Below are 25,979 nucleotides of genomic sequence, written 5' to 3' on the forward strand. Positions count from 1 at the left end.
GGCTTCGCCCCGCCGCGCGGCGGGCGTTGAGCCTCGCCTCGCCGCGGATGGACGCCGAGAGCCTGCTGCTGTCGCTGGAGCTGGCGTCGGGCAGCGGGCAGGGCCTCAGCCCCGACCGCCGGGCCTCGCTGCTCACGTCCCTCATGCTGGTGAAGCGCGACTACCGCTACGACCGCGTGCTCTTCTGGGGCCGCATCCTCGGCCTGGTCGCCGATTACTACATCGCGCAGGGCCTGAGCGAGGATCAGTTCGCACCGCGCAAGACCCTCTACAGGTGGAGGCCCGCGGGGCGAGGCGAGGCCACAGGGACGGGCCCCGAGGGCGGGAGAAGAGCGGGCAGGCGCCTGGGGGCCAGGGACGCGGGGGACCCGGCTGACCGCATGGCCCGCCCGGGGCCGGGGGCTGCGGGTGGACACCCGCGGGTTGAGGATTAAGGGGCGGGGGCTGGGATGCCAGGGGATCTGAGACCCGAACGCAGCCTGAGCCAGGGGCAATTTCAGAGAGGGGCCTTGGGAGGGCGAGTGCTAGGCCTGGAGGGGCCAAGAAGGAAACTTAGATACGGATGGGTTTATAGTTGAGGCAGAGCCAAGAAAGGAGGCGCAGCGAGGTGAAGGCTTCTGGAGAAGGGAGGCCTGGAGTCGAAGCCAGGCGCGAGCCAGGCCCTGGCACTCCGAGGGGCGCAGCTTGAAGGAGGGACGGATTCCCCGGGGGCGGGGGGCAGTGGGTTCTGAAGCATCTTTGATGAAGGTGTCAGCCCTGCAGGCAGGAGGCGCTCCTGGAAGGAGAGAGCGAAAGCAGAATGGGGAGAGAAAGGGTTTCCAGCTGGGCACTACCATACAGGACGGCCCGGCCTCTTTTTCCCGCCCCTCGGGGATGAGGGGAGCTAACCACCTTACAACGTAGTCCATTCAGGCTGCAGGCGTTGGAGACCTCATTTATCTAGCCAGGCGTCCATCGATCCGACATCAATGACTGCACCCTGGGCCAAACTTGGGGTCACAAAGATCACCAAGATGTAATCCTGTTTCTGAACTGTCACATCCTAGGGAGGGAGATGGACGTTTACCCAGCAATTACATCATGGTGTGTTAAAACTAGAACAGAGCTGTACACAGAGGGGGTTCAGAGGGGCGTGTTCTCCTAGAAGGCAATTGGGTAAGTTTACTAACAGGGCAACTTTGAGATTTGAAAGATGAGCAGAAGTTCTCCAGGAAAGGGGGGTGGGGTGGGTGTGCCATATAGAGGGGACAGTTCTGCAAATTCTGTTGCCTGGAGAGGACTTGGAGTGTTTGGGAGAAGAGCAGATAGGTAAATGGTGGTGGCAGCCTAGGGTGTTGTGAGGAACTGGATGGAGAGGGCAAGGGGTCTGAGCTTTGTCCTGTAGGCTGTGGGGAGGCGCTGAGGGGTTTTAAGCAAGAAGAGTCAGCTCAGATCTGAGTGGGCAGGATGGCCTGCAAGTGGGATGAGCATTTGGGAGCCTGTTGTGTCCAAATGAGGAGCCTGAAAGCAAGGGGTGGCTGAGGGAAATGGAGGGGTGGGGTGGGAGGATTAAGAGACAGTTGGCGGAGGTGAAGGGGGTGATGAAGAAGTCAAAGTTGATCCCTCCTTCCAACTTCAGCAACTGAAGTTGGCGCACGCAACTTTGGTGCTGGCACCCCTCACTGGGATGGTATTCAGGGAAGAGGACAGAGCAAGTCTGGTATGAGGTGCCTGGGAGGCACGCTAAAATATAGATCTGGAGACCAGAAGAGAAGTTTGGGTGAAGATAGAGATTTGGGACTCCTCTTATTTTATTCTAGAAATATTTATTTATTGAGCACCTATTACGTGCCAGCCATGGATCTAAGCACCAGGATCAGTGGTAAGCAAGACAAGCTTCCCATCTTGCTGGGGCTTCTGGAGTAGTGTGTATATGTATGTCTGGAGGAGAGGTGGACAATAAATAAATACCCATATTACATGTCAGATGGTGCTAAGGAGAAAAACAGAGCAATAAGAGGAATAGAGAATACAGGGTGAGGTGTTATTTTAAACGGTGGTCAGGGATGGCCTTTCTAAGAAAGTGATATTTGAGAGGAGCTATGTGGATATCTGAGGGAAGAGAATTCCAGGCAAGCGTGTACTTAGTGTGTTTTGTGGAACCCCTTAGAGGCTAGTGAGACTGGAGAGGAGTGAATGAGGGGGAGCATTGCAGGAGATGGGGTCAGAGAGGTGAAGGCAGGTGCAATTGTGCAGGGCCTTGCGGGGCACTGTAAGGACTTGCTGCAATGGAAGCCATCGCAAGGTTCCAAACAGGAGTGACAAGATCTGACTTGGTTTTAGCAGGATCTTTCTGGCTGTTGGGTGGGAACTAGCCTGAAGGGGTAGCAGTAGTGGGGGGGGAGGGGGGGCAGTGAGGAGGCAAGAGTGGATGGTGGCTAGACCAGAGTAGAAGCAGGGAGGTGGTGGGAGGTGATTTTATACTGTATACCAACTAGGCAGTAGCTGAGGTTCTGGGAGCCAAGTGAGACAGCAGAGGGGAAAAAGGGTGAGAGGAGAACCCTGGGAATACTCAAGGCCCTGGAGGAAGAAGAGAAAATGTCAAAGGAAATAGAAATGGAAACGCATTTGTTGGCTTTTCTTGGAATGGTGGGCAGGGCCAAAAATCAGCCGGTGCAGCGAGCTGAAGAGTGAAAGTGAGAGGAGGAAGGGCACGGGCAGGGCACAGTGCTCGGAGAATATTGTTCAGAGCTGGAGAAAAGGATGGAGTGACCGGAAGAGGGCATGTTCTCGGGAGGACATGGATTTGAGGGCTGTTGCTTTGCAAGGCTCAGCGATTTCAGAGGGGAAAGTACCGAAAGAGGAGCAGAGACCAGGCTGGGTCCTGGTCAGAAGTGAGAACGAAGGGGCTGAAGACATTAAAGCAGAAGAGACCTTTGAGCCTAGGCAGGGCTTTCCTGAGAAATGGAAATGATCCCGCTTTCTAGTAGCCAGACTGAGGACAAGTTTGGGGGTCCACTAAAGCAGGGACACCCCCAAATGAGGAAAGTTCAGCTTCCAGAAACTCATCTGGAATTTCATAGCCCATATTATCCAGAAAGAAGCTCTTTTTTTTTTTTTTAAGATTTGTTTCTCTCCCCTTTTGCCCCCCCACCCCCCGCCATTGTCTACTCTCTTGTGTCCGTTCTCTGTGTGTTCTTTTGTATCCGCTCGCATTCTTGTCAGCAGCATGGGGAATCTGTGTCTCTTTTTGTTGCATCATCTTGCTGCCTCAGCTCTCCCTGTGTGTGGCCCCACTCCTGGGCAGGCTGTGCTTTTTTTGTGCAGGGCGGCTCTCCTGCGGGGCACACACTTTACGCGGGGGGCTCCCCTACGCGGGGGACACCCCTGCATGGCAGGGCACTCCTTGCACGCATCAGCACTGTGCATGAGCCAGCTCCACACGGGTCAAGGAGGCCCGGGGTTTGAACTGTGTACCTCCCATGTGGTAGGCAGATACTCTATCCATTGAGCCAAACCCGCTTCCCAGGAAGAAGCTTTTTAAATCTCCATGCACATGAAGCTTTGGTGACCTTTCAAAAAATAAAATTTAATTGCAATACACACAGTGGTGGGGCCCACCATCGGCACTTAGGGCTTCTAAGGGTCCCTCAACAGCACAGGGAAGACAGGTGGGGACCCCAACCAGCTTCTCTTGGGCCTAACCCCTAGGGAGACGGGGCGGTGGAAGACAGGGTGAGAGGGGAGCTGAATGCTGGGGTGGGGATGTGGTCGGCAGCCTGAACTGCACGGAGTGGAGCCTCTTGCCCCCCGCCACTGAGGAGATGATGGCGCAGACGTCTGTGGTGAACGGCCGCTTCATGGGGGACCCCTCACACGAGTACGAACACACCGAGCTGCAGAAGATGACTGAGGGCGACAAGGTCTTTGAAGAAGAAGTCGTGGTGAGTGAGGAGGGGAGGGCCAGGGGAGCCTGAGGGGAGAGGGCCTGGGCCGGCCGGAACCCGGCGCTGTGGAAACGATGGCAACGGCGCCTATAGTTATTACCTCCGCCGCCACCCAGCCAGGTATGAAGTACCTGGGAGAACTGAGCCTTGGGCCACAGTGCATGTGGCATCTCTTGAGGCCTTACAGCTCTAGGAAGCTGGTACATTGCTTTCCAGATGGTAGAGAGAAGGAAAGTGAAGTTTAGAGAGGTTACGTGACTTGCCCAGGGACACACAGCTCTGGAGCAGTGGGGGAGAGAGCAGTAGCTGCTCCTGTGGAAGCCTGGCCCTGGGGCCGGGGCTGGCAGAGGGCAACTGCGCCGCACTCTGGAGAAAGGCAAGGAGCACAGGCGGCTTATGTTTTTATACCAAACTTTTTTTTTTTTAACTAGATAATACATTTACATGGTTCAGAATTCAAAGGTACTGGAAGGAATAGAGTCAAGTTTCCCTCGCACCCCTGTGCACCAGCCACCCAGGTCTTTCTGGTGGGGACATTAGTGTTATCATGGTGTATGTGTATCTCCCAATCTTGCTACTCAGTGCTTAATGAGCTGTCTGGAGCAGAAGCATCACCATACCCTGGGAATTAGAAATGCAGACTCTAGGGACCCCAGCCTCAGAATCTACATTTTTATAAGATCCCCAGGGGGATTCGAGTACACACTAAAATGCAAGAAGTGCTGCTTCGAGACTTTATGCAAGTACAAGCCCCAGCAAATACCTTACCAATGCTTATTCTCTTCTTACCTTTAAAAAAAAGAAACCCCAAAAAACAAATGGGAGCATGTTATAATGTTTTACACAGTTCTGTGCCTTGCTTTTTCCACTTAATTATTTTGAAGCTCTTTTTTTTTTTTATCACTGCCATAAAAAGCCACCTCATTCTTTCTACTACTGTGTGAAAGGTACTGTAATTTATTGTGCCTTATAAGGAAACATAGGTCTCCTTCCAAGTTTTAGCTCTGACAAACAATGCCACAATGAATGACCCTATACACATGTCATTTCCAGTGTATACACTCTATCTGAAGGATCAATTCCTAGAAATTGATCTGCTAGGTCAGAAGGTAAGGAATCCAGGTTTTGAAACGAGACAAACCTGCAGTTCAAAACCCAGCCTTGGGAAACGGACTTTGGCCCAGTGGTTGGGGCGTCCGTCTACCATATGGGAGGTCCGCGGTTCAAACCCCAGGCCTCCTTGACCCGTGTGGAGCTGGCCCATGCGCAGCGCTGGTGCGCGCAAGGAGTGCCGTGCCACACAGGGGTGTCCCCCGTGTAGGGGAGCCCCACGCGCAAGGAGTGCGCCCGTGAGGAGAGCCGCCCAGCGTGAAAGGAGAGGGCAGCCTGCCCAGGAATGGCGCCGCCCACACTTCCCGTGCCGCTGACGACAACAGAAGCGGACAAAGAAACAAGACGCAGCAAAAAGACACCAAGAACAGACAACCAGGGGAGGGGGGGAAATTAAATAAAAAAAAAACAATAAACAAAAAACAAAAAAAAAACCCCAGCCTTAATGGAGCTGGTGTAGCTCAGTGGTTGAGTGCCTGCTTCCCAGGCATGAGGTCCTGGGTTCAAACCTTGGTACCTCCTAATGAAAAAGAAACAAACAAAAAAACCCAGCCTCCCCACTTGCACCCGGGTAATGCCTAAAGTCTGGGTGTCAGTCTGTGGCCTCAGCTGCAGCCCCTGCTCCCCAGTCCCCACCTGGCAGGCTCGACCTCCCAAGCCTCAGCTTTATCTTTGCAGGTTTATATATTTACTTCGCAGGTTTGCGTGGATTAAATGAGGTGACATATGTAAAGCCGGTGGCCGAGGCACTTAATAAATAACTAGCTTCCATTTCCCTGCCATAAACAATTCAGATCAGCAACCCATGAAATGGGTGACTCAGTGACTCCATAAAAGGCTGTTTTTCCCCAAACATCTCTTGAAGTCCTTTTGTTCAGGGTTACCTGTGATACTCATTTTGAGCAAATTTTTCTTCTGCAATGTCATAATATAGGAAGGTGCTCAGGAAATAATGCTAAGTCGAAGAGCAGGGCATGAAACTAAATAAAAGTGACTCTAATTTTACTCTAAATATACGCAATATGCATTGGGGAAAAAAAAGACTGGAAGTAAGTGTACCAATATGTTATCAGTGATTATCTTTAGGAGGTGGGATTATGAGTGGTTTCAATGATCTTAAGTATGCTTTTTCCCATTTTCCAAATATCCTACAGTGGGCATGATTGCTTTTTTATTTTAAAAAGGCCAAATAAGTGGCATTTAAACATGATGATAGACTGGAATGTTTCTGGACATATAAGAAACTGTTCATGTGGTTGACCCCAGGAAGAGGAACTGGAGGGCAGGGAACAAGAGTGGGAGAAAGACTGGATTTTTTTTTTTCCATTTTGAATTTTGCACCATCTGCATGAATTACTCATTCAAAAAAAAGAAGAGATCAAAGCCTAAAAAGGAGGGAAGGCAAGGCCTCGCTCGTGGTTCTCCATGATCTGGCAGGTACGCGGTGGTGACCCAGGCTAGGTAACAGGATAGCTCCTCTCCTGCCTCCTCAGGTTCAAATCAAGGAAGAGACTCGCTTGGTGTCCGTCATTGACCAGATTGACAAGGCTGTGGCCATTATCCCCCGAGGTGCCCTCTTCAAGACCCCTTTTGGACCCATCCATGTCAATCGGACCTTTGATGGTGAGTTCTCCAGGGCGCTATCGAGTGCAGGAGAGCATCTCTTCCCAAGTATGGTTGGACACATGCTCAGGAGTAGGGGTAAGCTGCCCACCTCCTTAGAGACGGCAGAACGGTGGCCACTCACCTGGGAGGCTATGCCCATTGGCCTGGCGTCATCGGTGGTTGGCATGGGCTTTGTAGCTCCTGGGCCCTGCCTCTTCCCCACCTGAGGGGTGGGACTGCATTTGGCTACCTGGGTCCCAGGGCTTTGCAGTGTGTGGGCTACTTGCCTTTTCTCACCTTTGTCCTCCTTGGTTTCTCCTCATTACAGCATCTGGATAAGGTTGTTTTGTTTTGTTTTGGTTTGTGTTTTTAGTAGGTTTCATTGCTCTGCTGAAATTACAGATCTATCTTATTGCTGCCCATATTTTCCATTAGAATTTCTATATATGAAACAACTTTTTTAGTTTTATTCAGGTCAAATGAACATACAATAATCTTCACACATTTAAATTGTGCAATTTGAGAAGCTGTGACATACGTATAACCCATGAAACCATCACCACAAAGTAATGAATGTATACGTCACTTCAAAATGGGCCAAGTTCTGTCAGTTGTTGACCACATCCTTTGCCAGCCCCTCCATGTGGTCCCAATGCAGTGAGTGATGGGGCGTGTTTGGGGCTGACCATCCCTTTCCTGCCTGCCACCTCCTTCTAGGACTGTCTTTGTCTGAGGCCAAGAAGCTCAGTTCCTACTTCCACTTCAAGGAAGCTGTTGAACTGAAGAACAAGACCTTGCTTGAGAAGGCTGACTTGGACCCCTCTCTGGACTTCATGGACTCCTTGGAGCATGACATCCCCAAAGGTAATCGCCCATTACCTCGAGGACATTGGAACCGCCCCCCACTCAGAATAGGGGCCAGGCTAGCTGCTGTTCTCCAAGGGCCTGGATGGGAACTGGTGGTTCACCGTGGGCCTTGAGGATGTGGTTTCCCCAGTCCTGGTGCAGGCTTAGCTCACAGGAGACATGTGGTAAATGTTTTCTGAGTGACAAAGGGTAGGACTGCCTTCCATATGCTTCCATAGACAGGAATTAGCTCAGTATCTCACAGCAATCTTGAATGGAAGCAGGTTGGGAATCTTCCCCCACAACAGTCCTGAAAATGTCCCTGAAAATATTAGCCATACATATATACATCAGAGTGTTTAGGTTTGGGGTTAGAGCCAGTGCTTAGCATATAGCTGGCACTCAGTAAATGGGTGCTGGTTCACCAAAAGAAATGAGTTCTGTACTATTGTCCTTGCTATGTGTGTGGTGCCTTTTAATCTTAATATATCCAGCTTCAGAGCCATCCTGTGCTGCAGGGTCCTCCTAGCCCTGGCACAGACACAACAGTCCCTTGTCCTGGGAGATGCTCTTCCTCTGAAGAGCTGCATCCCAGAATAAGTGCCAGTTGGAGGCCAGACCCAAGGCCCTGACTCAGTGCCCTGCTTTTTCCTTCCCCACATTTGGTGTTTCTGAAAAGTGGAGTGATTTGATGATGATGATAATGGCCATGACAATAAGGATGCTAATAGTAGCAACTAATTCATAAAAAACACGAGACTGCTTAGTGTGTCCCAGGCACTGTGCTCAGTGCTCTCCAAGACTTATCTCATTTTAATTTTCACACTCATCCTGTGAGGAGGGTACTGTCATTATCTCCATTTTACAGATGAAGAAACTGAGGCTCAGAGAGGTAAACCCAAGGACACACTACGTGTTAGAGCACTAAAGTCCAGGGCTCTGGCATTAACTATGGTGTCAAGTAGATGACGTTTCCTTTTAAATGAACAATGGGAATAGCTGGACAGTAGTCACCCCACCATGCTTCTGAGGAGCCACGAGCAACCTAGCTGGCTGGAAAGAAGGCTGGAGTTGGGGTGGCAGTAGTGGTTAGAGGCAGGCGTTCTGGAATCAGACAGGCTGGGCTGGAATCCTGGCTCTCTCACTTACTAGCTGTGTGACCTAAGGCAAGTCCCCCAATTTCCTTCTGCTCTGTTCCTCAAAGGGGATAAGGATGATATTCTCTACCTCATTGGGTTGTTATGAGAATTAAATGAATGAACACTTATACAGCATGTTTTTATAAGTGTCTAACCCATAGGACTCAGGCCTTGGAGGTGGGTTGGGGTTGGTCTCAGGACTTAGAAGGCAAAAGCGGGTGGAGCTGCTGATGGTTTGTGACCAGGTTTGTGATAATAAGGCAGCGGCGCACAGATGGACTGAGAAGGGGCAAGGTGGGATCACGTCCTTCGGAGCTATCGCAGGGCCCCTGAGTGCGTATGAGCCCCTACCATGGAACAGTCTCTCTGGCCTTCGCCACATGGGGGCACTCGAGTCAAGCCACCCTGCAGTAATGACCAGAAAAGGGTTCCCGGACTTGTGGAGGACAGAAAGGTTTATAGGGGCTGCATCATTTCACACCAACCTACCAGGTGTTCCCCAGAACCCCGTGTCTCCTTCCATTCTGCACTTTCAGCCTGTGCAGGAGCTGGAAGGAGCCAAATATCCTGTTGATAAATGGAGCCAGGAACGCTGGAGTGGCAGGACCCAATACCAGAAGCTGAGGGGTGGGCCGAGAGAAGTCCTCTTAAATCCCATTCATCTGGGGACAGCTGTCCTGCCTCACTGACGCCTTCCCACCTGCAGGTAGATGCTCCAGGGCTGTAGGAGGAACTTTCTCTAGGTTGCTGGGCAACTGGGTGAGCTGACCAGGCTGCCTCCCCACCCATCCCCCAGGCCCCGTGAGGTGCCAGAGCCTTTGTAGCCAGGACCGAGGCTGGCTGGATGTGTGTGTGTGTGAAGCCAGCTGTGTGTCTCTAAGGGAAGTGCATCAGCACTGCCCGCCTGCACTTTGGGGTAAAGGGGCCTCAGGTGGCTGCTGTCTCTCCCTGCAGCTGGGGAAGTAAGAGATGGGCTTTGGGGGTCTTCCTAAAGGATGCTGGGCCTACCCTGCTCTGTTCAGTAGATAAGGGAGCTCATCAAGCCCCCTAGACACCCTGCCCTAGTGGTGGGCCTCAGGGCCAAAGGCACGCCATCCCAGACCACCCCAGCAGGTTGATTTGTCCTTGGTGCTGGAGCCTTGGGGAATCTCCCCGCAGCCACTGGGCCTCCAGTGCCTCCCTTTTCCTTCCTTCTATAGGCACCATCAGAAAGCCTCCTGGAAGTCAGGCCCAGCTCTTCCTCGTGATGGTTGGCTGGGCCATGGAGGGTAGGAGTGTGGAAGGTGAGGGGAGAGCTCTGATTTTGCTCCTGGACTCCCTGGCTTATCAGCTGGTGAAAGAGAAGGGGCTTCAGGGAGACTGGCCTGCCAGGGACGCAGCAGCTGACACAGGCTGGGCCACTAGGCTGGGCTGAAGTCCCAAAGAGTTCCCTGGGACACAGGACTGGCTGAGGGATGGGGTTTGACACGTTTTCTGCTAAACTAGGACCACTGTTTCCCCAGTGACCTCTTCTTCCTAGGTCTGAAGGCAAGGTGACTTCATGTCACTCTGAGCAGGGATGACTAGGTTGGCCACATCCCTGGGACTCCTGCTCTTTGCCGTGGATGTAGGCCAGGAGCTCAGCAGCCGGGCCCTGGGCCAGAGAGGTGGAGAGGTGGGGTTTGGGGCCACGTCCTGGGATTCCCAGTTTTGTTCCAGGTCTGCAGAACCATCTCCTAGCACTTATAGGACAACATGTAAGAGTTCAACGGTGGCTGCAGATGGAACTTCATCAGTTCCATCAGGCAAGATGGATGGAGCACTAGGTCAGGAGTCAGGAAAGCAGAGTTCTAGGTAGGCCTCTGCCATTCAGCACTCCTTAACCTTTCATCCCATCTGCAGTTCCTGAGATCTACTACGCACCAAGTGCTTGGATGCTATCATGAACAAGAGACACTTTTCTTGCATCACAGATTTGGAAAGATCACGTGAGACGGAGGATAGGAGAGATGTAAAATAGAAGGCACTGTACAAACAGGTCACTGGGATCTTGGGAAGCACAGCAGCTGGGCCGGAGGGCAGAGCTCCTCGGGGGCAGGAGCAGGGGTCAGGGAGCTGCCGGGCTCCCAGCCCGTGGTGCCCCAAAACAAGCAACTCTCAGCAGCAGTGCCCAGGTTGGGCAGCAGAGGGCGCAAGGGGCCTGCCTGCCCGGAAAGCAGCTTTTAAAAGGTGATGGGCATGGTGGACAGGGGCTTGGAGCCTGCTGGGGTACATAGAGTCCAAGGCCAGCCTTCTTCTGGGGTGTGTGTAGGGATCCTGCCACCCCAGGCCTTGGAAGCCTGACCAGTGCTTGGCCTTCTGGACCAGGGGCCTGGCCTGCCCCTGCCCCCATCACTCCGGCAGGGTCTGCACCCTTCCCTCTGCCCTTGGGCCTCGAAGGGATCTGACCACCTTGTGGCCCCTGGGGGCGGGGGCGGGGTCACGGCTGCTCAGGGGAGGGACCCATGGCCATTTTTTTGGAGACAAATAGTATGGTGCCGGCCTGAGGGTTTAAGCCATCTGCTGCCCCAGGACAGCCCTGATCTCTAGCTTGGCCAACTCCCTCCCTCAAATTTAATCTCAGAGTGTTGCTGCCTTTTTTCCTTGAGGGCAGGAGGATGTAATTATGGTAAATAGCACCGTAGCTTGAGGTTTCCACTCTAGCAAGGTGGCTGAGGCCCCTGGGGCCCAGGAAACCCAGGACATCCTGCCTGTCACAGCAGGCCTCATGCCTGATTTACCCAAAACACAGACCTGCTGGAGGAGAGTGGCTGCCAGGGAACAGGAGGGGGGCGGGGGGCGGGGGGCAGGGGACTTGGGAGAGACCAGGGCTGTGAACTGAAACACGAGGGTGGCAGAACGAGGCTTCTTTCCCTAGAGCCCTAGAGAACCTAGAGGCGGCAGCAGCCAACTGGGCCCAGCCTTTTCAGCAGTTGCAGTAGGACAGTGGATGAAGGTGACAGCAAGTACCCAGCTCCCCAGGTAGACGCTACGTGACTCCTGGCACGTTGAGTGTGTGTGTGTTTCCCGGGCGACCAGCTGAGCCAGGGACGAGAGGACGGGAGTGTGACAGGAATGCAAGGGAGGCAGGCAGGCCGTGCTGGCTGGCCGGCACCTCATATGCTGCAGAAGACTCTGCCAGCACTCTGCCTGCCTGGCACTGCCCTCCTGCCCCGGTGGGGGCACTATTTCTCTAGTTTCTCCTTGCTCTCTGGGTGGGACCCCTTGCTGACGGGCCTGGGCTGCTTAGTCTGAGATCTTCCATCACCTCCTGGGGGCAAGATGTGGCTGACCCTAGGGTGGGATGGCTGGCAGGAGGGCAGGCAGGGATCCAGTCCTCGTCTAGGGTGTGCTGGCAACCTATGAACTGACGAGAATGGTTTAGATGGGGAACTCCCAAGATTCCGTTTTCTCCAGGCTAGCATTTGGCCCAGGCAGGGGCAAACCACCCTCCCTGGGTGGGCAGACAAGGCAGGCAGTCTGACCTCTCTCAGCTCAAGGGGACTGTTTTACCATGGCTCCACAGGTGGGGACTGTCTCTCTAGGAAGCTGGCCCTAGATGATGCTCTGGGCCCTGGTGGTGACTAAGGGAGCACTAAGTAGTAGTGTCTTCTGGGGGTCTACACTGGCAAAGGCTGAAATGCAATGGGCTGGGAAGCCTGACAGCTGCCCCCCAACCCTCACCCCTGCCTTGGCAATGCTTGCTGGAGATGAGTGACCTAGAGAGCAACAGGTTAGAGCCGCTGGAGGAGGGCAGGTCTGGGAGGTAGAGGACCTTAGGCACCGACAAGTTTTAAGAGCCAGGGGAAATTGCTCCTTTCTGGGGGCAGTGCTCCAGCCAGGGCCCGTGCAACCCAGGGAACTGCTTGGTTTCTTTTTGCTGTCTGGCAGGCACTGTGTGGGCCTGGAAGAGCTGAATCAAATCGCATTGTAGCTTCCACATCATCATCCCACGCACAGATGGTGGCACTTGGTGCTGGCCACTGCACAGTGCTCACAGGGGCGCTGAGATGGCCTTCCTCCCTGAGCTGGGCAGGGGCGGCTGACCTACAGGCTCCCAGAGAGCTCTGGCTTTGACCTGGGTAAGCAGTTGCACCCTAAGAGGGCTGAGCTGCTGTCAGGGTCAGGGGTACCTGGCGGTCAGGCCTCTCACACGCAGGGTGGCCCCCACGGGTGGGGACTGAGTTGCGAGGCTATTGGGTGTGGCGTGACCAGGGTGGGCCCTGGTTGGAGGAGGCCTGTGGGAAGCTGGGGCGGTGGAAGCCAAGCAGCGGGGCTGAGCTGGCAGCTGATGAAGGCCTTGGAGCAGCGCTGGGTGCATCGCGGCTGGTTCAACACCAAAACCTTCAAAGCATTTGCCTTTCTGGCAGGACCTGGAGCAGAGCTGTGGCTGGGCTGGGGAGAGGCCTCAGTGCGCAGGGGAATAGAAGCTCCAGATCTGCATCCAGAGGAGATTTTCCCAGGCTCCTTCCTCCCACACAGCGGCTCCCTCCCTCAGTTCTGGAGCTGGATCAGGCCCTTCCCGCCAAGTCCTCATTCATGGCTGCACAACTCTGCCCCAGGCAGGGTTGCTCCTGTCTGGGGGAGCGAAAACCAGGGCAGAACCAAGTAAAGACAAAGGCTCATTAGCTGCAGCCCAAGTCCCCTCCCGCCAAGGCTGCTCCCAGCCTGCCAGCTGCCAGAAAGGGCCACTGAGCAGGGAGGCCTGAAGAGACCCCTGGTCTGGCCTCACCCATCTCAGGACGGTAGGCTTCTAGAAGTGGCAAGAGAAAAATGGCAAGCCAGGGGCAAACTGCACTAGGACCAGTGGTCTCTGGGGATTACTCAGTGTAGGGGAGAGGAAGCCTGGACAAAGTCTCCGATAGCCCAGCCCCAACTCCCCTCTGCCAATGGGTTCACCCGCCTCCCCCACTCAACCTTTAACTAGACTTGCTGACAGGAACAAAAGGGACTGGGTTGAGTTTCACCTCTTTTCATTTCCTTTGCTCTCCCTCTGGAAGAGGTTTTAATGAGCAGTGAAATGGCTAAAAGGCAGTCAGGAGGAGTCAAGCGCCTGGATAATTAAATTGTCTTCCCTCCTCCCGGCTGGAACCTTAGCACCCAGGTCTGCACCAAGGGAGCCTGGGGACACTGCACAACAGGCAGAACTGCCCCAGAACTCAGGCCTCACCTCCCCCTGCTTCCTGCCCAGGGTCCTGGAGCATCCAGATGGAGAGGGGCCACGCCTTGGTGGTGCTGCGCAGCCTGCTCTGGCCAGGCCTCACCTTCTTCCATGCGCCCCGCACCAAGAACTACGGCTACATCTACGTTGGCACTGGTGAGAAGAACATGGACTTGCCCTTCATGCTATAGGATGGGGGCCAGTCCGGGCGTTTTGTATGTAAAGAGCCTAAACGTTATTTTCATAAATTCCAGTGAACCTGGTCTGTGTGGTCTGTCTTGCTGCCCCTCATCAGCACTCAGTCTGGTGTCCAGGCTTTGTGGAGAGGCCCACTGAGCCGGGAGACCCAGGTTTAGAGCAGGCAGCAGTGGGCTGGAATGTGCTGACCAGGGATTCTACAGAACAATGGTGGAAATGGCTGCAGAAGGTGACAACCAGAGGTCCTCTGAGGAAGGCAATTCTTGGCCTCAGATTTAAGCTGCCGTGGGCCAGGCACCCCAACTTGTCTCCTCCCTGTAGCCGTTCAGGCAGAAGAGCCATCAGCTGTCTATGGAGGACGGGAACCTCCAATTGTATTTCTGTGACTTGTCACAAAAGATTAGCAACTCTGTGCTCAGCAACTGGCTGGAAAAGGCCCAGGCCCCCACACTTCCCCAACAGTGCACATACACCCAGTGGGTAAGCATGAGAGCCTGCTTTATGACACTTCCTGGGCTAAACTCCTGTCCCCCAGCACAGCCCAAGGCAGCTACGCCACCAAAGCAGCTGCCAAGGGGCCCAATCGCTCCCAGCACTGCTGCTGGGCAGGCCGGGGGCACTGATGTTAGTCTCCCTGCCCCTCATGCCATTCACCCTGGCGGCTGAGGGCTCACACACTGGCCTCCTACCCCACAGTAGAGGTGCCGGAGGGGCACTGGCCAGGTTCTCAGGAAGCTCTGCTCTCAGTCAATGATGCAGCAACAAAGGCATCCCTGAGTAGGAGACGTTGTCCTTCAACAGGGGTGACCCCACGGCCATGCGTACTTTGTTCCAGCGGGGGCCTTTGTTGTAGATGGGCTTGACGGATCGGCGAGACCAGCGGGTCAGGTACCTGAGGAGGGCGGACAAGGAGGCAGCTGTGAGCCCGTGCTGGAGCTGGGAGAGCAGAGCAAGGCCTCCTTGGGCCAAAGCTGTGGTTGGCCAAGCAAACCCTTTCACCGTCTCTTTTCTTGAAGGGTAAGGGCTTTTCTTGAAGTAACCACTGAGTGTGCTGTAAACAGATGGGCTGGGCTACTGCTGCTGCAATCGTGTGGCCGGGGTCAGGGCCCGCGGGCAGCCCAGGGCCACATGCTCCCTCAGGCTTTAGGAGTTGTCCATGTTTGTGTGTTTGGTGGCGGAGGAGGTGGGAGGAACAGGCTGCTCAGAGTGCAGATCATTCCTTTCTGGCCTCAACCATGGGGAGAGGAGAGGCTGATGTAAGAGCCTGGAGGAACCCTCCCTCTTCCCCACTTGGCTCACCCTGCCACCCCAGGATTCAGGGAACAGCCCGGGGCAGTCATCACCTGTGGAGGACCCCTCCCCTCATCCAACCCATGATGGGAACCAAGGGGTGAGGACTCACGGGTGAAGACTTAGTCCAGAAAGTTTCCTTTTAAGTAAAGGGAGGGATGGTGGCAGAAGATGGCTGCTGCCTTTGGCCTCCTTTGGGGATGGCCAGGGCCCTAAGAGTTCCTAGAAAAGTAGCACATGCTGGCTGGCATTGGGGCTTGCTCTATGCAGAATAAACCTGGATCCTGTCCCGAAGGGCCCAGCCTTCATTCTGAAAGCTCGGCAATGGCCAGGGCCAGTAATCCCTGCCTCTGCTCTAGGTTAGGGCTCAACGCAGCTGCCCGAGGGACCCTCAAGTGAGAGGGTAAAAAGAAATTAACCTTGACTGAAAGTTTTTAGACTAAAAAAAGTGAAAAAATGACCATTATTTATACATTTCAGCTCCCCTGGGCCTCTATTTTCTGCCTCTCAGCCCCATGTGGAGCGCAAAGCTCTAAGAGGTAACAGGCTGAGGAGGTGCTGGCCTGCACTTCAAGTGTGGGCTGGGCAGGGAGGGGAGAAGCCTGTGGACCAGCTAGCCCCAAGGGCTGCTTTATCTTTTCTTTTTAGGAGGTACCAGAGATTGAACCCAGGACCTTGTACATGGGAGGCAGGTACTCAACCACTAGCTACATCCACACCTTTTCTTTTTTACCATTAATAGTTAATGGTACTGGGGCAGTGAGAAAGTGAAGGTAAAGGGAGGGGAACACCTAGCATCCTTTGCTGGCATTTTCCAGTCTTCAGAGAGGATGGATGAAGAGATGGGGTATAGGGACAAGTACCCCAAAAGGCATACTATGCTCACTGGGATTCAAAGACTCTAGCAGGTACCAGGCTAACTAGATAGATTCTCCAGAATTGCTGCCCCAAAGCTGTTCTTTTTTCCTCTTTGAGGGGAGCTGGGTTACAGCTAGTCTTGGGCCTGATGCCTTTGTCACATGGAGCAGCCAGCTGGCAGAGGGAGGGCTGGGTGGCCTCCAGCCAGCAATCTGGGAACACCCCAGCTCTAGGAAGAACCAATGCTGCTTCCCACAGGAGCACCTGCTTACCTCTCTGGAAGGGGGCAGGGGAGGAGGGATGCAGCCGGAGAACAAAGCATGGTCCTTCAGGCTCAACTGAGCCTGGGCCAATGCATGGCAGCTCAAGGACCTTTGGATGGAATCACAAATTCCCTTGTAAGGGAATCAATCTCCCTCATAGCCAGGACTTTCTCCTTCCCCCCAGGGTAGCCTTTTGCAACCCAAGAGCCTGCACACGTCATCAATGCCATGTCACGTTAAAGGACACCGGATGTATGGGAGGGAGCCTGGCCTTGCTTTGGGGGTTAAGGCCACCCCAAATCCCAAAATGATCCATAGCATCTGGGAGACAAGTCCTGCTCTCCCAGGGCTGCTGGCAGATGGCCCAGCTAGCAGTGATATGGGAGGTGCAGGTGGAGTGGGCACAGCGCCAGGATGCTGGTGAGGTATTGGTGAAGGCCCAGCTCTGGGAGGCAAGGTACCAGGAAGTAACCCTATATTCTTGCATCCTATATCTCTGGCCCAGAATCTATAGTTGATACCTGCCTGGCTGCCTAGCCCTCTGTGCCTGGGTTCTATTGAGATTGAGCCTAGCAAGCTTGCTGTTGTAGGGTGGTGTATCTTGCTTAGTTTCAAACATCACAGGTCCCAACACAGGGGACTTCCTTCTCATTCTAGTGTGGGAACTGCCAGTGGTTGGTGGACAGGCTGAAGGAAAGAGGGACCATTAGGAGGAAAGAACAAAACAGAAGCCCCCAAATCAACTTTACAGTCCTGGATCTACCTTCATCAAGGGGTATGAGAGATCTGGGAGTATGCGAGTGTGGTGGTGCCAGGGAAGGGGAGGAAGAACTCATGGTGGATAGCTGCTTGAGTGCTAGACAGGAATCTGTACCTCGGGGCCACCCTGCTTGGGCTGGGGCAGACGGATCGGTTCCAGGGTCTGGGGGCCTTTTCCTCTGTAAAACATCAGGACCTCCTAAGCCACTACGTGCAGGTGTGCAGGTTGTTAACTGCACAACTCCAGGGAGCACCATTCACAATCTGGTCTGTGTGAATGCTGCCCTGATACTGTGCAGTGTGCAACTTGCACAGCTGTATACAATGGCCCTACCCCAGAGAGTCCTCCCATTTCTAAGGCCTCCTTTGCCCTTTAGTAACCCCAGTGTTGGAGGTAGCCAGGGTCCTAAAAGTTTGTAGAAGTGCTCTGAAATCCCCACAGCAACACAGTGTGATGTCATAAACAAGGGATTAGCTCTCGCTAATGCTTTATCAGGAAAGCAGGCCGCCTTACTCACCTGTCCCTGTGCTAAGTGCCCTACTATGAAGGGAAGAAAAGGGAGGCTGAGGCCGGCAGGGGAGCGCGCCAGAGGGAGCATGCAAGCATCCATTCGGTGGACTGGCCAGGCGAGGGTGGTAGGCCTGGAGGGTGGGGTGCTCACACTGGAGAGAATGGACCGGCCAGCCAAGGAGCACTCAGCTTCCCAGGGCTGCTGGACAAGCTCCAGCACATGGCTTGTGGAGAGCAGCGAGAGTCGAGGGTGTCCACAACACTCAGGTTGCTGGCATCTGGGTTTGCTTACCGGTTGAATTGGGGTTTGCTTTTGGGAACAAATCCTTCTGGAAGCCGAGGCCTGTGATTTGGGAACAACCCTGAGTGAAGGGAAAAATAAGGGAGTGGTCAATGCAGTTTCCTGAGAGGACAGAGGACAGAGGGGATGGGGCGGAACAGAGTCAGCCAGGTGGGGAGGGATGGCTGCTGCAGCGCTCCGCCCCCTCGGCCCTGAGGGGGCCTCTACCTGCCCGGTGGGCCATCTTCACACACTCCTCAATCTTCCGGTGCTCCTCCCGGCACAGGCCTGTGATCCTTCGGGGCAGCATGCCTCCGTGAGGCCGGATGAACTGACTCAGCAGCAGTACATCCTAATGGGAACCAAAAACAAGCAGGGGGACAGGAGAGAGAGGGTCACCTGGGCTTGCTTTGGATGCAGGGGGGCAGGGGAGCCTGGGCTGCAGTGTCCCTGAAGAGGCTGATATCTTGGGCACCTGAGACCACTCCCTCCACATGGGGCTTTTGCACACTGGTCTGCTATCTTCACCCAAACAATTATAGTAATCTTATTATAGTAAGATTATCTGCCCCCATTACCAACCCCAAGAGCTCCCAGCTCTTCCTGAGATCTCCTAATGGTAAATTAGGCTGGAAAACAAATTCTTCAAGAAGTGTTAACAGTCTTTCACGTACCTGCAGTACATTATCTGTCTGGTGAGGGAGGGCCTGCTGAGTTATTCTTCTTGGGTGGGTAGGGGATATGTCATATATTTCCCCAAAAGAAGGAAAATCTGTACCATTTCAGCTCCAAGCCTGCATGCCATAGGCCAGGGATATGCAGACAGCCACCTACCTCCTACCATTCCCTCTCAAGTACAAGATGGGTGTGTAAGTGGAGAGAAGGGGGCCAGGGCTGTGAGGGAAGGCCAGATGTTTACTCCACATCTTCTAAGTGCATCGTGGCCACATGTGTATGGATTCGTGGCCTGCCTTTGCATTATCACATTCCCACCAGGCTGTTCTGGGTGGGTCAAGGAAGCAAGGAGACAGAGCCAGAATCAAGATAAGACGCTACCTTCCCCCAAATGTCACTGGATGGCTAGGGAATTGCCTTAAAAATACTGAGGGGGGTAAAGGAAACTTTCCACCCCCCACCCCAACCACCCCTGGGGGACCTGGCACGCCAGTTCCAGCAGTCATGGTCTGTGAAACTGACTTACTGCCCTGGCAGGAGCCTAGCTGTGCAACTGCAGATTTGTTTTAATCACTGGACAGCTCCTGAGGGACCCAGGCCCCCAATTCCCACCCCTGTAATCTTCAGAATCTGATGAAAAGAACTTGGGTTGGATTAATCCAGGGCTAATCAACTAGGCGCAGCCCAACCCCGCCCCATAGGCTGCTAGGCAAGCTGACAGCTTTATGCAGCTCAGCCTAACAGTATTCTTGGTGGAAAGGGGTAAGAGGAAAAAAACAACTTCAGCCTTTACCTCGAAGGGGATTAGGTTTCTTCTGGTGGATAAACAGAGCCCCGTATGTTTCCTGGAAACAGCTGGTAGGAAGCATGCCCTGCGGTGGTTGGGCAGGCTCACTTCCCCACCAGCAGCTGGGATTCCAAGTGGCCCACAATCTCACTGCCGTGCCACAGGAAGCCTGTGAACACAGCCCCTTAACTTTCAAGCTCTGTGAGTCCAGGCAGCCATCAGCAGAGGGGCCCTGGGGTCAAGTGGACGAGTCTCCCTCCCCAGGTGGCCTGAAGCCAAGGCTCCCAGGCCTTGAGATTAGTTGGATCATTCTGTTCAGAGCTCACAGGCCTGTGGCCTCTCCTGCTCTTACCTCCTGACCAGGCTCTCTGGCCCTTAGTCATCCCCTTCCACAGAGTGGCACAGGAACAACTTGCAGGTCAAACTGGCTGAAGGCCTGACTCACCTAAAACCCCAAAACAGGGTGCTTAAAGTCAGCAATGAGGACTGTGAAGAACAAGACTGGCTTTCTGCATGGCCGGGTCCTTCTCCCACACTCTCCCCCTTTCTAGTGGACATACAGAATAGGAGTTAGGAATGTGGGCCCTGCCTCAGCTTCCTATTCCAGCTGATACTAGCTGGGTGAGCCGACAAGTTAGTTAACCTCCCTGGGCCTCAAATTTCTTCATCTGTAAAACGAAGATGAAAAAAGTACCTACTTCACTGGGTTATTCTGAGAACTAAGTGAATTAAGACGTGTGTACTAACAACAGAGCCTGACAAGTAGTGTGTACTCAATACCCGTTCCCTGTTGTTGTTACTCACCGTTCTCCCTTCCCCTAGAAACGACAGCTCGAGAAGAGCTAGAGCAAGCGGGTCTTTGCCGCTACAATATGGAAAGAGGTGGCACTGTGTCCCCAGGCCACAGTGAGGACCAAGAGCCTCTGCAAACACATCCTCAATATACAAGGGGAAAAGCTACATCCAGATCATGATTCCTCTCTCAAGAACACACCACCTGAAAGGGCTGGGCTACATGGGGCCATCCCTATGGTCTGAAATACAAACCAACCATGACCTCAATCAGTGACTTTCACCCGCGGCTGACCATCAGAATCACCTGAGAAGCTTTATTTATTATTGAGGTCCTGGGGGCTGGGGATTGAACCCAGGACCTCATGTGGGAAGCTGGGGCTCAACCACTGAGCCACATCAGCTCCCCAAGCTGGTTTTGTCGTTTGTTTTGCTTGTTTTTTTTTTTTTAGGAGGCACCAGGAACTGGGACCTCCCATGTGGGAAGCAGATGCTCAACTACTTGAGCCACATCCTGTCCCCACCAGAGGAGCTTTTAAAAAATAACAACGTCCAGGCTCGATCCCAGACCAACCGAATCACTCTCTTGGGAGTAGGGCCTGAGCCTGTTGTTTACTGGAAGCTCCTGGGTGATGGTAATATGCGGCAAGGGTTGAGAACTACAGGACAAGATGCTTCCATCTTTGGTGGATGCAGAGATGGAGCAGAGGCTGAAGGAGGATGCTTTTTAGGTGACCCAGGGAACACAACCGCCATGACAGCAGAGCCGAGTGGCCCTCCATGCAGACTCACCTCGTAGTTATACTTATGCTTCAGATTCCAACGACAGATGGGGCACTGGCCAGAGGGGTTAGGGGGATTTGGACTCTCTTTGGGAGTCGCTGTGATACGGCCTTCCATCTAGGAGGCAGAGAAAGTGAGCCAGTGAGAGAGAGGATAGGCATGGAGTCACTTAACCTTTTTTTTTAAAAAAGATCTACTTTTAATTTTTCTCCCCTTCCTCCACCCTCATTGTCTGCTCTCTTGTGTCCACTTGCTATGTGTTCTTCTGTGTCTGCTTTGCATTCTTGTCAGCGGTACTGGGAGTGTCTCTTTTTTGTTGCATCATCTTGCTGCGTCAGCTCTCCGTGTGTGCGGTGCCACTCCTGGGCAGGCTGCACTTTTATTGCATGGGGCAGCTCTCCACGTGGGGCACACTCCCTTGTGCGTAGGGTTCCCCTATGCGGGGACACCCCTTGCGTGGTAGGGCACTCCTTGCACACAGCAGCTCTGTGCGTGGGTCAGCTCACCACATGGGTCAGGAGACCCTGGGTTTGAACCCTGGACCCTCCATATGGTAGGTGGACACTCTATCGGTTGAGCCAAATCCACTTCCCGAGTCACTTATCCTTGAACAAAAACTCCCACATGGTGGGAATGCTGGTGAAGTTTATCTCCTGGGGTCTTATAGGAGTGGCTAAGAGGTCTCTGCAGCTTGAACCATGGCATTTGTTCTGCAGCTGCTGAGTACTGGGCCCTGGGATGCCACAGGGATGGGTATGTTGGTCTGTAGGGGTAGTGGAAATTATCTGAACTTAATATTGGTGGCAAGAGAGAGGTACAGGTTTGAAGTATTAGCTAAATGCTACCTTTTCTTTCTAAAAAATAAAGACCTGAACATACTACTTTCTTCCCTGCCACCTTTGGGAAAAATTAATACATGTGCATGGTGAAAAGTTTCAAATTGCAAAGGGACACAGAATGCATCGAAAGCGTTACTCCCATCCCACTTGTCCTTCGAGGAGATTACTTTTCAGTTTTAGGTACCTTAGAGAGATAAACCTTTGTCAGTGGTTCTCATCTGGGGGCAATTTTTGCCCCTCAGGGGACACTCGGCAATGTCGAGACATTTTTTATTGCTATGACCAGGGATAGCGGTACTGTCAACTGGCGGGCAGAGGCCAGGGATGCTGCTGAACATCTCACAACGCACACATCAACAGCCCCCACCACAAAGAATTACCTGGCCCCAAATGCCAACAACGCTGAGGCTGAGAAATCCTGGTCTTTGCCTATACAAACAGATGCCTGTACGTACTCCTGCTACCCACCCCGGCCCCCCCGAGATGAGTCCCTCATCTGTCTGGCTCATTGTGTCATGCTTGTCTTCTTCAGGAGGCATGGGAACTGAACCTGGGACCTCCATGTGGGAGGCAGGTGTCCAACTGCTTGAGACAAATCTGCTCCCTCTTCCTTTTTTAAGAAACACAAATGGGAGGATACATTCCTCCGTCCTGCTCCTTGTTTTTATCATTTTGGCTGCCACCTTTCAAACTCTGATGAGGCCACATGTGAAATGAACTTCCCCATCGCTTTCTGACTGGTAGTTTCTGTATCCTATGACACAGCCTTGGAATTACTAAATTCAGTAACCCAGTGATCTGGAGTCAGCTACAACTGCAAGAGGGGGAGTTTAGAAAGCTTGCTGATGACACCAAGGATTATGAGTGAGGTTGGAACAGGTCTGGGAGGCTTTGGGAGGGAAGCAACACTGTCTACTGAAGGAGAACTAGCAAAAGGGAAACGGGGCTTGAAGCAAATTCTTTGCTGTGCAGGGCATTGCTACCTACCTTTCTCCCAAGGTGACCGTAACTGTACCAGAAATGGAAAGTTGTAGGTTAGAGAAAATGTGCAGGTGCAAGGTAGGGCTTGAAAGAGGGGGTTAAGGTGGGCTTGGGGAGAGGACTATTATTTACTGACTCCACATTATATGCCTGATTCTGTGCCAACAACGGTTCACATGTCAATTCACTGAATCCCTATCTCATTTAATCTCCTCTCATTCAATCCCCACAACCGAGTGGGGTAGATGTCACGATCTTATTTTATAAATGAGGATGTGAGATCCCAGATTAATACCCAAGGTTTCCTGCAGCAGTACCTCCCTGAGCATGGACGGGCTCTTCCTTCCCCAAAGGCTTTCGGAGTGCCACGGGAGTCTCCACGTCCATTCAACAAATAGAGAAAAATACACTCTTTACACTCAAAAGCCAACTGTGTCTCTCCTCTCCAGCATGGAGGTTACAGGATGAATGTTTATTTTACCTTTAAACAAAGGAACCAAAAGGTGTCCAAAGGGGACAGGGTCCCCTAAAAAGATAAGAACTAATGTAAGGCGAGGCAGTGAGAAGGCTGAGGGAGTATTCTGGGGGAGACCCAACAAGGGATTCTTATTCTTCTTATTCTGGGGACAAAACTGCCCTGGGGAGGACCAAGCTTGCCTGCTGCCAAAAGGGTTAAGTCCCTGGTTGAGACTGAAGTTACAGAGCCTTCTGGGAATGCAGTGGAGTAGCTGAGGATTTCTTGGAGGCACGGAAGGCCATGTGAAACAACATTGTCTTTTAGGGATTATAGGATAATCTAGGCCCCATGACTCCCTGAGGAAGGGAGGTGAGATGGGCCCGAAGAGCTGGAAAGCAGGAGGAGGTAGAAGAATAACCGTTCCAGCTTTCTTACCAACGGGCAAGCCTGCTACTGGACCCAGAGTTTCACTTTTAACAGCATCACCTCAGGAGGTGGCTTAGTCACTCTAGGCAGAAAGGAAAGGAACCGAGGTCTAGGCTCCTGACCCTGGCACTGTAGGCCTGCCACTGCCTTAGTTTCCCCTGTGGAAAACTGAGTTATCACCCTCCAGAGAACATAGCAGAGGGCTCTGAGACCTCATCACACAAAAAGCCACTTTAATCAAATGAGATCTCTCAAGTACAGGCACAGTGACCATTCCTGACTAACTGCACAACAGCATGCAGCTCACCAAAGAATAGATGGTGGGATTTACGGTCACAGAGGGAGCTGATCCTGGAGCCAGGAGTGCAGTTTGGGCTTCCCTGCCTTTTTCAGAGGAGCAGCCAAGCAGTTCTAAGCATTAAAGAGGCACTAAGTGCCCAACCCGATGGTACTTACTACAGTTGTCTTCCCTTCTTGGGTCTCCACCACTACAGAGATAAAAGGGGAAAAATTAGGTCAGCCATTTAATAAGAACAGTGTGTTCAAATAACATAGCTCAAATTCTACATATGCAAAAAAACGGAGCCTTCAGTCTGCACTGGCCCATGGTCCCCACCTAGAATGGAAAGTATGCAGGGTTCGCCCGCAAGTGCCAAGGTCCTTGAGGCTAGGTGGGGGCAAGCTCAAGATGCCCAGGTAGTATCTCGTTTGGATTAAGGATCTCCACACTTTGCCATTCTAAGCCAGGTTCATCTTGGTTCTAGCCAAGGGAACTGGTAAGATATTGCCCTACTATGGCTAGCAATAATGACCTAAGGAGTTGGTGGGGGGGAAAAAAGAGTTGATGGAGCAGCAGTATCTAAAAGGCCCTCAAAAAGTACCCTTTATGAAGAGAATCAAAGATAGTTTCTGACCTTCAGCCTGCAATCTAAGACACAGCTCTGAACTTAACACTGCTCCCACTGCCCCACAGTGGATAAGCAACAGGACAAGTTCACTCCTAAAACTTGTCTGTGAGCTTTGTGTCAGAATCTGTACAAGCATAGCTGTGTGAGTTAAACTGCACAGGACCCTCCCCTCTCAGTGCAGGGTTGCATTTTGTTACCTGCACTAAAGAAGAGTGATGGCAGAGGTGGGAGGAGGGGCCTGCAGATATTGGGTCCAGGCAGAATTTCAAGGAGAGTGCTGCCATTCCAAACCGAGAGGGGGACTCCCTCCCTCAGCTCTTTCCGTATTTAGGTCTGAGGCAAGTCAGAAGAGAACTCTATGCACAACAGTCAGCTACAGGCCATTAGTCAGGCCAGAACGAGGGCACAGAAAATGACAACCTCAACGAAAGTCAAAGAAGAATGAAGCTGATAGCCCGTATGCAGCAAGCACGGACCAAAAGATCTTGGAGATGCTTCCTTATTCTTCTAATTTCTCTAGAAAGAGAATCCACAGCAGTCAGCACAGTAACTGGCACCTAGCAAATGCTCAATAAATCCTAGCTAGTACTTGCATGATCCCCTTCTGATTGCTAATTACTGTTATTAAAACAAAAACAAAAACAAAAACAAAACTTGGGCCTACATAGTGAGGCTGTAAACTTTCTCCCCAACTACTAGAATCTTATTTGAACAGCTTGGCTACATAATTTAGTTTTACTCAACTCTGGCCAAGGCAAGAAGTAGTTCAGATAAGAAAGAACCTAAGGTTCTTAACTTTGAGAATCCAGTGAAAAGTTATAAACCTCTCCCTTGAAAAATGTCTATTAGCATATATTCAATTATGCAGGGATTTCAGGAGATTCCCAGACCCCTGGCACTACACACCAAAATGATAATCCCACACTGGTTATCTCTCAGTGTGGCAGTAGGTGATTTTAATTTTTGTTTTTGGCCTAGATAGAATCTGTAGTTTCTAAAGTTTCTAAAATAAACCTGTACTGTTTTTGCAATAAAAAAATAATAAAAAGAGAGAGAGAGAGGAAAAAAGCACGGCAATTCTTACCCACCCGGAGGCACGGCAGCATCTGTGATCACTGAGCAATGTGACCGACAACCAAATTGGACACAGACTACCTGGAATTTCTCCCCATTAGTTTCCTGAGCAAGGCTATTCATTACTCCAAAACAACCAACCTGAGAGCCCCTCAAAGTCCAACTCCAGACACACAAAGGAGTAACAATGCCAGAAAAGCCCTGAGGCTTTCTCCAGAGAACACTGTAGTCACTAATCAATTCAAAGACAAACTAGGTTTCTCCATGTAAAAGAAAACGCATCACCATACTGG

General features: G+C 52.5%; 2 protein-coding genes and 1 long non-coding RNA gene across 5 annotated transcripts in view; 2 read left to right on the top strand and 1 right to left on the bottom strand.

The window, feature by feature from the left end:
• Positions 1-25,200, top strand: RSPH9 (radial spoke head component 9). Of its 3 annotated transcripts, none has more exons than XM_058306791.2 (5): positions 1-274; positions 3,758-3,923; positions 6,530-6,659; positions 7,359-7,505; positions 20,249-25,200. In XM_058306791.2, exons 1-5 carry the CDS (start codon positions 48-50, stop codon positions 20,398-20,400), a joined length of 822 nt encoding a protein of 273 aa, XP_058162774.1. In that variant the 5' UTR covers positions 1-47; the 3' UTR covers positions 20,401-25,200. The 3 variants fall into 3 exon arrangements, with proteins under 3 accessions (XP_058162774.1, XP_004473126.1, XP_058162775.1); XM_004473069.4 differs by lacking the exon at positions 20,249-25,200 and adding an exon at positions 13,836-14,068 and having other exon boundaries at positions 7-274; XM_058306792.1 differs by lacking the exon at positions 20,249-25,200 and adding an exon at positions 9,163-9,245 and having other exon boundaries at positions 17-274.
• MRPS18A (mitochondrial ribosomal protein S18A) overlaps positions 7,087-25,979 on the bottom strand; it is a 24,685-nt gene continuing 5,792 nt past the window's right edge. Inside the window, exons 2-6 of the mRNA XM_004473070.5 lie at positions 24,161-24,192; positions 21,011-21,118; positions 18,193-18,316; positions 17,977-18,046; positions 7,087-14,895 (exon numbers count right to left, since the gene is read on the bottom strand). Of these exons, the coding sequence (XP_004473127.1) occupies positions 14,751-14,895; positions 17,977-18,046; positions 18,193-18,316; positions 21,011-21,118; positions 24,161-24,192 (479 nt within the window). The 3' untranslated portion in view covers positions 7,087-14,750. The remainder of the gene's footprint in view (positions 14,896-17,976; positions 18,047-18,192; positions 18,317-21,010; positions 21,119-24,160; positions 24,193-25,979) is intronic.
• Positions 14,892-17,219, top strand: LOC131280382 (uncharacterized). The gene is made up of 3 exons (XR_009187909.2): positions 14,892-15,020; positions 15,942-15,985; positions 17,072-17,219. It is a non-coding gene; the product is annotated as an uncharacterized lncRNA (long non-coding RNA).

Source organism: Dasypus novemcinctus, chromosome 11, assembly GCF_030445035.2.
Source record: "Dasypus novemcinctus isolate mDasNov1 chromosome 11, mDasNov1.1.hap2, whole genome shotgun sequence".
Classification (NCBI taxonomy): domain Eukaryota; kingdom Metazoa; phylum Chordata; class Mammalia; order Cingulata; family Dasypodidae; genus Dasypus; species Dasypus novemcinctus.